Source organism: Pongo abelii, chromosome 8 (assembly GCF_028885655.2).
Source record: "Pongo abelii isolate AG06213 chromosome 8, NHGRI_mPonAbe1-v2.0_pri, whole genome shotgun sequence".
NCBI lineage: Eukaryota > Metazoa > Chordata > Mammalia > Primates > Hominidae > Pongo > Pongo abelii.
The window spans coordinates 59,960,770-59,974,455 of NC_071993.2; the positions used below are offsets into that span (position 1 = coordinate 59,960,770).

Genomic DNA, 13,686 nt, shown 5'->3' on the forward strand with positions numbered 1-13,686 from the left:
CCCTGCCCTGGCCAGAGAGGAGCCAGGAGCCATGAGGGTGGCATTAGGCATGCTCTGGCTCTTGGCCCTTGGGTGGCCCCCCCAGGCCCAGGGCTTCTGCCCCTCTCAATGCAGCTGCAGCCTCCATATCATGGGTGATGGCAGCAAGGCCAGGTATGGTACCGGGTGCGTGGGATGGGCAGCCCAGCCTCCATTGCTTTGCCAGATAGGCTGGGTTGGGAGGAGTTAGAGCTGGGGCCCTGGGTGAGATCTTCATCTCCCTTGGCCCTTGAGGACCAGGGATCCTATGGGGTGGTCTGTGCTGCATTGTTTTCCAGCAAGCAAGGGGGTGACTCTGTCCGAGAGGTACCAGGTATCTATACACATGGGCCCGAGGGTGAGGCACAAGTATGTCAGTTCTAGGAAGTCCTTCCTAAGTCCTCCACCAGGCTCCTGGTGAAGAGCCCTCCTTAAAGGTCCAGGAAATCTCCTCCCTTACTGCTTTTTCTTCTCCTTTATTTTTTCTATTCCCTCTTCTTTTCTATATTTCCCCAACCCCTTCTTTACCAGGCCACTTGCACTCTCTTGCCTGACCTCTCTACAATGTTCAATCATATCCCAGGCATTTCCTACAACCCCACCCATGATGGGACCACTTGCCTCTCATTCTCTTCCTCCTCTCCATCTTCGCTGGCCAGATCCCAGGAGCCTCAGCCTCAATCCCTTTTTATGAGTGCTCCAAAAAGCCAGGAGTGCCCATCCCATGACAAGCATGCTTCCTTCCATCCCCAGCCTTTTCCTTGACTTTCCCCACCCTCTGTCTGATCCCTCAGAGCACCTCCATTCTCTCCTCCTCTCCTTCCATAGGACATTTCCATGCCACTGTGGCTTGTGGACCCTTACTCTTCCACTGCTGCTCATTTTCTTCTTTTCTTCAGCAACTTTTAAATCATCTTTTCTCCAACTTCTTTAGCTTATCCATTAACAACCTCTGCATGGTTTCTGAGCCACTGATGGTTTCTGATCCTGGGAACAATGTTATCGGAGCTACCCTTTTAATAATCTTGGCAATGAATGTCGAGTTGATTGGGGGATGAGAGGAGACAGAGAATGGAGAAGAACCACTAAGAAAAGACACCTCAAATGATCTGAGAACCAGAATGAGCTCCATTGTAGCCCAAGTGTCCAATGCATCAACTCACATGGAGGGTAAGGATCCTGTCCCCAAGAGAAGCCAGGCTGAGCCCTGAACAGGCTGCTGTTTCCAGCCTGGACAGTGTCACTGGAGTGACAAAAAGCCTCCCACCACCCGTAGAAGGCATAGGGCTGAAAGCCACACAGCATCATTGATGAAACCGGTCCTGGAACTCAGGCATTCTGATTCAGTTTTCAGAACACTTATCTGGTGATGCTGCCATGGGCAGGGACCAGTGATAAGTTCCAGGCAGCAGAGTTAGCCTTAAGATGGAAAATGAGTTTCTAGGACCACTAATGTAAGTCAGTGGGCATTCCCTCCTCTGAAGCCAGAGCTCTTGGTTCTACCTGCCTGACCATGCACCAGCCCATCTGCATGGAGGGTCCTATGAGGCCATGAAAGGTGGTAGCAGGCCCTGAGGTCCCCTGTGGCTATGGGCACAGACTGTGCAGTTAGACCAAAGCTCCTTCTGCATCTCAGAAGCCTTCCTCAGATCCCTCTCTAATCTGGGCCTCTCAGAGAGCCCAGCCTTTATGTCTGAGTTGTTGTATCGTGAAGTGTGTGCCTGTGGGCACTGGGGTTGCCTGGGAGGAGCTGGGCTGTGCACCTGAATGGATTTGTGCCCATGCTGTTTGTCCCAGTTTGCCTCTGGTTTTAACCCCACCAGGAGTTGTGCTGGAGGTTTGAGTTGTGCTGTAGGTTTGAGCTGTGATGTAGGCTTGCATTGGGTTCTTATGGTTTCCTTTAAATCCCCCTTTTACCGTTTTCTCTCCCGTCCAAGATAAGTTTTCCAATCACCTGTCTTTCTCTCACCTACATCCAGACCTTCCTCCTTGCAATACCCAAACCTGTATTACTTTTTTTGAGACAGGGTGTTGCTCTGTTGCCCAGGCTGGAGTGCAGTGGTACAATCATAGCTCACTGTAGCTTCCAACTCCTAGGCTCAAGCCACCTTCCCATCTCAGCCTTCTGAGTAGCTGGGACTATAAGCATGAGCTATCACACCTGCCCAAACCTATTTTAGTATCTGGAAATATCATTGCTGTAAATGCTCTTTCTTCCTGAGCTAGATTACACACTGTATGGAGACAGGGGCTATGAGGCTGATTCTCTTCTGAATTGCCCATCACTTAGTAGGAGTTCCATGTATATTTGCTCAAAAGGAGTAAGAATATCCGTGCTGTTTGTGGACACTGTTTACAAGAAAAAACAAGCCCAGCCCAGCTGCCTTTAAGTGGAGTATATGAGTTATGCTGAGGGATGCTGGTGATATGTGTGTGCACCTCCAGGAAAGCCTGATATGACCAGTAGGTTATGCTATTACAAGAGAACAACCTCCCTTAGACGGGCCTGTTCAGTGGTTGGGGGGCTTAGGATTTTATTTTTGGTTTACGTAGTATAAAACATAGCCCTGAAACGTAGGCTCCTTGAGGGCAGGGACTGCCTCCTATTATCTCTCTATCCTCTGCTTTAGTCTCAAACTTAATAGAATAAGATTTAAGAAGTCGTGGTTTGGGTAGAAGAGCTGATAAGACTGACCCGATCTACTTGCAGTGCTGAGATGCAAACATTGATGACAGTGATCCATACCCTTGGGCTCATGCAGGGTGGCAGGCAATGTGCTGGGCTTCTACATGCATTACCTCATTTAAACCCCATAACCATCTTGTGGAGTCTATTTGATGGCAAAACTGAGGAAAAGAGAGGTTACCTAATGTACTCAAGGACACACAGCCAGCAATCAAAGAGGCCAGGTGTGAATCCAGCTTTGGGGCTGCCAAATCCTAGCTCTTAAACACCTTGATCATTGCATGGCTCCCCAGAGGTGGGAGAGACTTGAGGTGCTTTCATTTTTGATGTCCTTGGTATATTTTTTGTTAAATGATAAACCAAAACAGTTACAAAAATTCAGGTATAATTTAACAAACGAACACTTTTTTTTTCTTTTTTTTTTTTTTGAGACAGAGTCTTGCTCTGTCACCCAGGATGGAGTGCAGTGGGGTGATCTCGGCTCACTGCAACCTCTGCCTCCCAGGTTCAAGCGATTGTCCCGCCTCAGCCTCCCGAGTAGCTGGGACTACAGGCGTGCACCACCATGTCTGGCTAACTTTTGTATTTTTTAGTAGAGACAAGGTTTCACCATATTGGTCAGGCTAGTCTTGAACTCCTGACCTCAGGTGATCCACCGGCCTCCACCTCCAAAAGTGCTGGGATTACAGGCGTGAGCCACTGTGCCCGGCCAAACGAACACTTTTAACACATATTTGCCAAGCAACAGTGCACAACGTGATCATGGGGTTTATTAATGCTGTTCATTCTTAGTGCACTGTGGGTGCTGCGGGCTGTTATGGGTCGTAACAGTGTAAGGGTGGGGTCTTGCAGGACCGTGAAGACCAAATCACCTCCCTGGGACCCTCGTGAAAGGCTCTGAGAGCAAGACCTCTGCAAAGGGAAAAGTGGGGCTGCTTGCTCCGGGCCCCTCTCCAGGTCCTCGTCATGGCTTGGACTCTGGTGTTGGGTGTCCGGTGATAACAGGCAGAACTGGAGGCCTCGCGAAGGCAGGTAGCAGTGGGAGATCCCAGACCCGGCAGGATCCTTGCTCAACTATCCCTCATTTCTGCCAGCAGGACAGTAGCGTGCAACGACCCCGACATGACCCTGCCCCCGGCGTCCATCCCCCCGGACACCTCCAGACTGCGCCTGGAACGGACGGCCATACGCAGGGTTCCTGGCGAGGCCTTCAGGCCCCTGGGCCGCCTGGAGCAGCTGTGGCTGCCTTACAACGCCCTCAGCGAGCTCAACGCCCTCATGCTGCGGGGCCTGCGACGCCTGCGGGAGCTGCGGCTGCCCGGGAACCGCCTGGCCGCCTTCCCCTGGGCCGCGCTCAGGGACGCCCCCCAGCTGCGGCTGCTGGACCTGCAGGCCAACCGCCTCTCGGCTGTGCCCCCTGAGGCCGCGCGCTTCCTGGAGAACCTCACCTTCCTTGACTTCTCCAGCAACCAGCTGATGAGGCTCCCGCAGGAGCTGATCGTCTCCTGGGCTCACCTGAAGACCGGTATCTTTCCTCCCGGCCACCACCCCAGGCTGGTCCTAGGTAAGAGGCGGCAATCTTCACCTGGGGTCTTAGGCAAGTTACCACGCTTCCCTGAGTTTCGATTCTTTATTTGGAAAATTGAAATCATACCTTTCTTCCAGGTTTGAGCAAAGACAGTGGGATCCACAAGAGCGGCGGGTTTAGGAGCTCAATCCACAAGCCAGACTGTGGCAGTTCATATCCCAGTCATAAGAGAGGTCTTTCCAGGTCAGACAACCAGGAGAAGGCCCTTGAGACTCAATTTCCCAACTCAGAGCTGAATGGGTTTGTACACTACACCAGCTGGACCTGCTATTTCTTCGGTTCCTTCCTGTTCTTAACAAACCAACAGCTTACCATGTGAACTAGATCTCCTTTCCTGCCCAAGGCAACTGCCTGGTCCTGAGAATGACGGAAGGGGCATAATTCATTCTGGAAAATTGATTTGAATTATACAACTCATACATGAATAAATACAAATGTTTAAAATATTGCAGAAGAGGTTAAAGACCCTCTGTCCTCTCTCCCTATTCCAACCCCTTCCCCAAAGTAGTTACTATTATCATATTTATATGCAAGCCCCCTATCTGTTCAGATACATTTCATGTGCATATGTGTATACATATATACACGTACATACATGGATTCAGAAAAGTTATGTCTGTGTTTTACATAAAATTTTGTCATACATACTAACCAACGCTAACTTTTTGACCCAACACTATATCTTGTAGATCTTTCTAAATTACTACAAATGGATCAAGTTTATTTTTAAAACTACTGCACAATATTCTGTAGTATACTATATCTGCACTATGTTATAAACATATTTATACCATAGTTTATTTAGCCATTCCCCCTTTAACGGACTTTTACATTGTTTCCATTATTTTGTTAACACCTATGATGCAACAGAGAACATTCTTGGCAATACATTCTTTTTTTTCTTTTTTTTTTTTTTTGAGACGGAGTCTCGCTCTGTCGCCCAGGATGGAGTCCAGTGGCGCGATCTTGGCTCACTGCAAGCTCCGCCTCCCGGGTTCACACCATTCTCCTGCCTCAACCTCCCGAGTAGCTGGGACTACAGGCGCCCGCCACCACGCCTGGCTAATGTTTGGTATATTTAGTAGAGACGGGGTTTCACTATGTTAGCCAGGATGGTATCGATCTCCTGCCCTTGTGATCCGCCCGCCTCAGCCTCCCAAAGTGCTGGGATTACAGGCGTGAGCCACCGCACCCGGCCGGCAATACATTCTTGTGTACATCAATGTTTCTCTAGGATAGGAACTGAGAAGTGGAGTTATTAGGTCACAGAGTGTGCGTATTAGACATTTAAAAACCCATCTGGGCCAGGTAAGGGGGCTAACACCTGTAATCCCAGCACTTTGAGAGGCCGAGATGGGTGGATCACTTGCGGTCAGGAGTTTGAGACCAGCCTGGCCAATATGGTGAAACTCTGTCTCTACTAAAAATACAAAAATTAGCTGGATGTGGTGGTGGGCACCTGTAATCCCACTTACTTGGGAGGCTGAGGCAGGAGAATCACTTGAACCCAGAAGGCGGAGGTTGCAGTGAGCCGAGGTTGCTCCACTGCATTCCAGCCTGGGCAATGAGTGAGACTCCATATTTCTGAATGCCTTCCAATTCTAGGTGCTGGGAATACAGTAGAGAACAAAAGAGATGAAAACGTATACACTCATGGAACTAACAATTAAAATAGTCAAAATGTTTAACTTTTGCCAGTCTGGCAAGTGAAAGTTTCACTGTTGTTTAACTTTGCCTTTTACATTCATTCTTTCTGGCCCTATTGTGATAAAACGAAAGCCAGGTAGCTCACCACTGGAGCCAGGCATTGATGAATCTTGGGTTGCAGATGTATCATTAAGTGCATTTAACCAATGATGCAAGGCAGCAACCACTGGTGAGATGGGGTGAGGGGGAGGTGGGAAAAGGAACTGGCACCCGTGGGTTGTGCTCAAAGAGACCTGAGAGACATGAGTATACAGTCAGATCTGAATGCACCCACCCCAACCCTTTGACACATGTATTAAATATATCTATGTGAATGTATAAGATATCATTGATTATTAGATATACTATTAAATTCAATAAGTCTTTGGGGACTAAAAGGACATCATATCAAGTGCATTTATCTTGCATTTCAGTAATGTAACCCTATAAGAAGGAATTGTGCCTTAGAATTGAGGACACATAGTACCCCTCATTTATATGCACATGGTACCCCTCCATCTCTACAATGTTCTTTGACAGAGTGGGTACAGTGATCTGCTTTCGGCTCTGTAAGAACGTTCAGTTTTAGAGTAAAGACAGTAGGGGACATAGCCTAGGATTTGATTTTCTGGCCCTTTCACCCTGCCGTTTACGCCCACTTGAGCCTATGTCAAAGGGACCATGGCTCAGAGCAGCCACCTTCATTGCCAGTATGATGCTGAAAATACCATTTATACTGGGAGAACTGGCATCAAGGATCAGGGGTCACTGATGCATTTCTAGAAATGGATTTTGTCATATTGCAATTATTGTGGAAATACTGCCTGGCCAGTGGCCTAAAAAGATCAGTCCGAGAATGGCAACAGTAATTGCCGGTTTTGTCAGTATGCTGTATATCTACCCAGTACTTAATATGATTTTTTTTAATTATGTTTAAAGCAACCCTGAAAAGAAAGTAATGCTATTATTTAACACAAAAAAATCAAATTTCGGGTCGTACTACTAGCAAGGCAAGGAGCTGGGTCCAGAGGCGAGTTCTGCTGACTCTGAATGAGGACCTGCCTGTCCTTCCAGAGGGGAAGGGGTGCTGGGTCTGAGGACCTTGAATATCTATCTGAATATCTTGTCTTCTTTTTTACCCCTGCAGGGCTACAGGACAACCCCTGGGCATGTGACTGCCGACTCTATGACCTGGTTCATCTTTTGGATGGCTGGGCCCCAAACTTGGCCTTCATTGAGACCGAACTGAGATGTGCCAGCCCACGTAGCCTGGCCGGAGTGGCCTTCAGCCAGCTTGAACTGAGGAAGTGCCAGGGCCCAGAGCTCCATCCAGGAGTGGCCAGCATCAGGTCCCTTTTGGGTGGCACAGCATTGCTACGCTGTGGAGCTACTGGAGTCCCTGGGCCCGAGATGAGCTGGAGGAGGGCCAATGGCAGGCCCCTTAATGGTACAGGTATGTGAGCTACAGGGATGCTGCACTGAGACCCCAGACTGAGGAGGGCAAAGCAGTGCCCTGAATGGGGATTTGGCAGGGCCAGAGGGAAGTTGTCTAAGCAAAGCTGGGCTTCCATCTGTCTGAGTTGAGTTTGACGGGGGCTTCTCAGAGGCAAGTCACTGTGACAGCAGATTCAACAATGACAGTGGCTTTTGACCTGTCCTATCATATCCCATCAGACACTCTATAGAGACTGGGGGCCCACCCTGAGAGAACAAAAAAGCTGACTTTTTGGTGGAAGATCCTCTTTTAGTGTATTAATATTTATAATAAGTTTCCCAGTTGTTAATATTAAACCAGAATTACCTGGAGTAATTAATGATGTGAGCTACCATCTATCGAGCTCTTCATGTGGGTCTAGCACAGTGCTAAGTGTATTATGCACATAACGACATTGAACTTCAAAGAGCAACCCAATTTTCCTTCTTATTTTGCATATAAGTAAACTGAGGCTCTGAGAGGCTAAATGCTACATTACACAGCTCATACATGGAGAAGCTGGGGTTCCAGCACAATCTAGCTGATCACCTTTGCAAAATTCCAGGGCCCTTAAGAACATAGTGGGTTGGCTGGGGGCTCACACCCAATCCTAGCACTTTGGGAGGCTGAGGCAGGAGGATTGCTGGAGTCTAGGAGTTACCAGCATGGGCACCATAGTGAGATCTTGTCTTAAAAAAAAAAAAAAAAAAAAATTGCTGGGCATGGTGGCATGTGCCTGTGGTCCCAGCTACTCAGGAGCTGAGGTAGGAGGATCACTTGAGCCTGGGGGTTCCAGGCTGGAGTGAGCCATGGTCACACCGCTGTACTCCAGCCTGGGTGACAGAGCAAGACACTGTCTGAAAAAAGCAAACAACAACAAAAAAACCCATAGTGTGAACTTGTCAGATTTAGAAGGCATCGTTCTTAGGCTTTGCCTCAGCCTGGGGCTCCAGAGGCTCCCCACATTTGAGCCCAAGGTAATGTTGATCCCCTTGGCTAGTCTAAGAAAAGTTGAATGACTGCCAGTGTTTTCTTACGATGACACCTGAGTGTGCACCACCTGGGGCTGTGAACTTGGCCCTGAAAGGCAGCTTGGGGCAGATGGGCCCATTCGTTCTCCCACATATGCCTGTTTTCCTCCTAGTGCACCAGGAAGTCTCCAGTGATGGCACGAGCTGGACTCTGCTGGGCCTGCCTGCAGTGTCCCACCTTGACTCCGGAGACTACATCTGCCAAGCCAAGAACTTCCTGGGAGCCTCTGAAACTGTTATCTCCCTGATTGTCACTGAGCCGCTGACTTCCACAGAACACAGTGGGAGCCCAGGGGAACTATGGGCAAGGACAGGTGGTGGAGGGGAAGCTGCTGCTTACAACAACAAGCTGGTGGCCAGGCATGTCCCCCAGATTCCCAAACCCGCTGTCCTGGCCACTGGACCCTCTGCGCCCAGCACAAAGGAGGAGCTGACCCTCGAGCCCTTCCAGATGGATGCCCTGGGAGAGCTCTCTGATGGGCGGGCGGGACCCTCAGAGGCACGAATGGTGAGGTCTGTGAAGGTGGTGGGGGACACTTACCACAGCGTGTCCTTGGTGTGGAAGGCACCCCAGGCTAAGAACACAACTGCCTTCAGTGTCCTCTATGCGGTCTTTGGGCAGCACAGCATGCGGCGGGTGATTGTGCAGCCTGGGAAGACCAGAGTGACCATCACTGGGCTGTTGCCCAAGACCAAGTATGTGGCGTGTGTCTGCGTGCAGGGCCTGGTGCCCCGGAAGGAGCAGTGTGTTATCTTCTCCACCAACGAAGTGGTGGATGCTGAGAACACTCAGCAGCTCATCAATGTGGTGGTGATCAGTGTGGCCATCGTCATTGCCCTGCCTCTCACACTGCTTGTCTGCTGTGGTGCTCTTCAGAAGCGCTGCCGAAAGTGCTTCAACAGGGACTGCACTGAGGCCACAGTTACCTACGTCAACCTAGAGAGACTGGGCCACAGTGAGGACCGCTTGGAGGAGCTGTCCCGGCACAGTGTCAGCGAGGCTGACAGGCTTCTCTCAGCTCGTTCCAGTGTGGACTTTCAGGCCTTTGGAGTCAAAGGGGGCAGGAGAATCAATGAGTACTTCTGCTGAGGGACGTGCCTCCACAACTCACACACCTGCCTGCCCACTCTCCTTCTTTAACTCTGACACCTGAGTACATGATCACCCACTCTTACCTGCTCGGGTACCTGCTTACTTAGATACTTACACACAACAACAGCAGCAGCAGCTACTGCAACAACTGCTAACACTTGTTAAGCACTTACTACAGGCTAGAAAGTGTTCTAAGTGCTAAATTCTTGTAACAATCATTTGCAGCAGGCACCACTATTCTCTCCATTTCCCTGGGGTGGGGGGTTAAGAAACTTGCCTGTATCAGTCAGCTTTTGCTGTATAACAAATGAAAGCAAAATCTTAGTGATGTATAGCAGTGAACACTTATTTTCGCACTGACAGGCCTGTGGGTTGATTAGGGTGGCTCTGCTCTGTGTGTTTCATTTGGAGCCTGGGCTGGAGAGTAGCAGTGGGTACCTGGGGCAGGTTTCTCTCACGGTGAGGTTGAATGATAATAGAGGAATGATTGTTCATGCAATGCCTGTTAAGTTCTTAGTTCAGAATTGGCATACTGCCACTTCTGTCCATATTCTATCTGCCAAAGCAAGTCTCATGGCCAAACCCAAGTTTAACGGGGCAAGTAAGGACATTTCTCCCCTGGAGGTGATGGTAGAGCAAGGAATATGCACTGAACAGTGATTTAATCTGCATTGCCCAGGATTACACAGCTAGGCAAATTTAGGTAGCTCTGAGATTTGGACCGCACAGTTGGGATTCACGGTTAAAAGTCCTTACCATCCTCCTATACTGCACCTTGATTCCATTTATGCTAATTCATAGGCACTCACACACACCATCTCTCTATGCATTAGCCATATTGGTAGTTACCCATCCTCACTAACACATACACTACACTCATAACCCACTGTGCCCTCACTGAATTCTAATATTTATTCTCTGGGTGCTATTCTGCCTAGAGGCAATCATTTGATTTTTCGATAAATGCTAGAGTTTGAGACAACGCCCAAGAGAATATTGCTCATTTGCTTTCAGAATGTCAGGCTGGAGGGATCCAAGAGACCTCATTACACTCTTTGCTGTCTGGCACATTCACCTCTGCCCCATGCAGCAGCCTTTGTGATTCTTACCAAAACCTACCTGGGTTCTTGAGGGTGTCTCGGAGCCTTCCTCGTTGCTCATCAAGTTACTTCAAAGGAAAATTGCTGTTCGCTTTTTCTTGGAGCTAGGAGACCACTGAGATTTTGTCTCTGTACATTCGGGAAAGTGAATGTTCCCAGCAGAAGGCTCAATTTGTTCCTTATTTATAGAGCTGATCTCTGGCATGAGGAGCATCCAGCGTACCTGTGCCAAGTCCTTTGGGTAACAACTGAAGAAATTTTGGGACAGCAAGTGATCCAAGAAAATTGTTTTGCTAGTATTATGCAAGAGACTCCAAGTATTTGCAAGTATTATGTCATGTGATTAATTAGATATAAACCAGTGTAATGCAGTGCTTCCTAAAGTTACTGTACTCCCCTCACATTTACAGAAGACCTTACAACATATTTCACTCAGTTTTCTCACATTTGATACTTATGACAACCCACTATGGAGTCTGGGCTGTTTGAATTTACAGACGAGGACCAAAGAGGTGAATGATTTATACAAGGAAGTGATGAATTCTCTTTCGGAATCCAGTTCTTTGACAACTTTCTCATCAGGCTGAGGGTCTTTATTCAGTATCCATCCCTGCAATGTGGTCCACAGCAGGTTCACTATAGAAATTAACTTTTTAAAAATCACTGAAACCTGGGATCAGAACCATGAGAGCACCCATGCACGTGAGCATGGAATTTCCATTCTTGGATATCTTCTGCCACCACCTGGAGGGTGCACCTGACTATAACTTGTGGACCATAGGCATTGGTAGGAGAGGCTGTTTTGTTGAAAGGTGACAAAACACTGTGTAAATTGGGAGCCAGCAAACTTTTTTCCTGTAAAGAAAAGCAAATAGTAAATATTTTAGGCTCTGTTGCTACTACTTAACTCTGCTGATGGGATGCAAAAGCAGCCATAGACAATATGTAAATTAGTGGGTATGGATGTCTTCCAATAAGACACTTTTTACAGAAACAGGCGACAGGTTGGGGTTTGACCCTGAGATTGTAGTTTGTTTACCCCTTATGAAAATTTAGAAAGGTATTTCTGGTGAGTTTTGGAGACCCAAGGCTCAATTCTGACTCTTTGATAAATGAGAGTGATAGACACCCCCAAAATTAGGACAAATGTAAACGCAGTAGATGAAAGCAGTCATCCGTTGAAGTGATCAGGATGTTGCCTTTAAATGATTGTCTGAACCAATCATGATGGGACAGTTATTGACCTAAAGACAAGTAACATTTAGCCAGTTTTATTGAGTCTTGTTTGAAGAAAAATCAGGAATTTAAAAGCAAGAAATCTGTAGTATTTATCTGATGTTAACAGAGACAGAAAGAGAGAGAGAGAGAGAGAATTCAATCTTGCCAATGATCCAGTGGTTTATTGGGACCTATTTTCATGGTCTGGATGGAAAGGCCTCTGATATGGTTTGACTGTGTCCCCACCCAAATCTCACCTTGAATGGTAATAATCCCCACAAATCAAGGGTGGGGCCAGGTGGAGATCATTGAATCATGGGGGCAGTTTCCCCCATATTGTTCTTGTGGTAATGAATAAGTCTCATGAGATTTGATGGTTTTATAAATGGAAGTACCCCTGCACAGGTCCTTTTGCCTGATGCCATGTAAGACATGCCTTTGCTCCTCCTTGCCTTCTGCCATGATTGTGAGGTCTCCCTAGCCATGTGGAACTGTGAGTCCACTAAACCTCTTTTTCTTTATAAATTACCCAGTCTTGGGTATGTCTTTACCAGCAGTGTGAAAATGGACTAATACAGCCTCCAAGATGATAAGCCTCCCGAAACTCATCTGTCAACCTTCCTTTGTGTATCCTGTCTTCCCTGGTTTGCTCTTGTAGAGAAGAATCATCCTGGATTATGCTCATGAATATTCAAATCATGGGAAGAAACACATTCTTATTGTAAAAAATAAAATGATGTCTGGCTTACCTTAGTCTTTTAGTATGTGAGTCTGATGACTATGAGTTAGTCCCTGAAAATTGAATGCCCTCTGAGTATCCTGGCAAAAGACTTTCTGGCCTCCCAATGCTGAAGACCAATTTGGGCCATGGTGAGGTTGCAGCATAGCTGGCCTTGGAAGCCTGGTTTGGAGGTTGGTTGGAATCATAGCATCTTCATGATGTCTTTTTATGACTGCAACATGGTTATATTCCTCATGATTAAGCAGAGAATATGTCCAAGGTCACTTGCCCGTTGAAGTTGCTGGGTACAAAAAGGCAAATACAGAAATTGTGCTCTGGAAAGTGGATGTGAGCTATCAAACCTAGGCTATCAATCAAGGGATTCAGTGAGCAGTTTGGCTAGAGGACAAGAGCTGGAAATTTTTGTCTTAATTATCATGTAATCTAACAAAGGCAAAAATCAACATACAAGTACCTGAGCATGTTTATTCACAAGGGCATTGTAGTTAGGGTAGGTTAGATTTATGCTTAGGCAACCATTCCCAAATTTCCATGGCTTAACACAGAAAAGTGTATTCCTGTTCCACAGACTCTACTTAAGTTTGGGAAATACAGAAGGAGGGAGGGCTCTGCTTCACTTATTTACTCAAGGACATGGCTGGGAAGACTCCACCATTTGGAATGTCAGTGGTTGCCACAACAAGGAAAAAGATAAATTGGAAGATCATGTTAGGGCTTTTCAAACCTCATTTCTTGTAACATTTCTTTAGCCAGATCAAGAGTCTTGTAGCCCACCTATTTCAAGGAGGCTTGGAAAGGTCTTTTGTGTGTCTGCCACAGGCATACCTCAGAGCGTGGGTAGCTGAGGCAGCATCTCAGACATGCTGGCAGCAGAGGATGGGGGTGGGAATGAGTCCTAGCTTTAGAGAAATGGAGTACAGCGTTTCTGCTCCCTGATAGGATGCCCCGTTCTCTGTCTGAGGTATCCCAGTGTTTTACTAATATTGGGAAGGTGAGTGGCATTTTCCAATTGAATAGATAGGACACTCTCCTATTAAGATTCTATTAAGA

The 13,686-nt window shown here is 47.5% G+C and overlaps 1 protein-coding gene across 2 annotated transcripts in view; it reads left to right on the plus strand.

Annotated features, from left to right (window-relative positions):
• Positions 1 to 9,977, plus strand: part of LRIT1 (leucine rich repeat, Ig-like and transmembrane domains 1) — a 32,542-nt gene extending 22,565 nt beyond the window's left edge. Inside the window, exons 1-4 of one of the 2 annotated variants that reach the window (XM_002820744.6) lie at positions 17 to 153; positions 3,802 to 4,268; positions 7,126 to 7,431; positions 8,597 to 9,977. In XM_002820744.6, coding sequence (XP_002820790.4) covers positions 32 to 153; positions 3,802 to 4,268; positions 7,126 to 7,431; positions 8,597 to 9,573 — 1,872 coding nt within the window. In that variant the 5' untranslated portion in view covers positions 17 to 31 and the 3' untranslated portion in view covers positions 9,574 to 9,977. Of the gene's footprint in view, positions 1 to 16; positions 154 to 3,798; positions 4,269 to 7,125; positions 7,432 to 8,596 lie in introns of those variants that run through there. The other variant, XM_054522342.2, reaches the window with a different exon arrangement.
• The last annotated feature ends 3,709 nt before the right edge of the window (positions 9,978 to 13,686 follow it).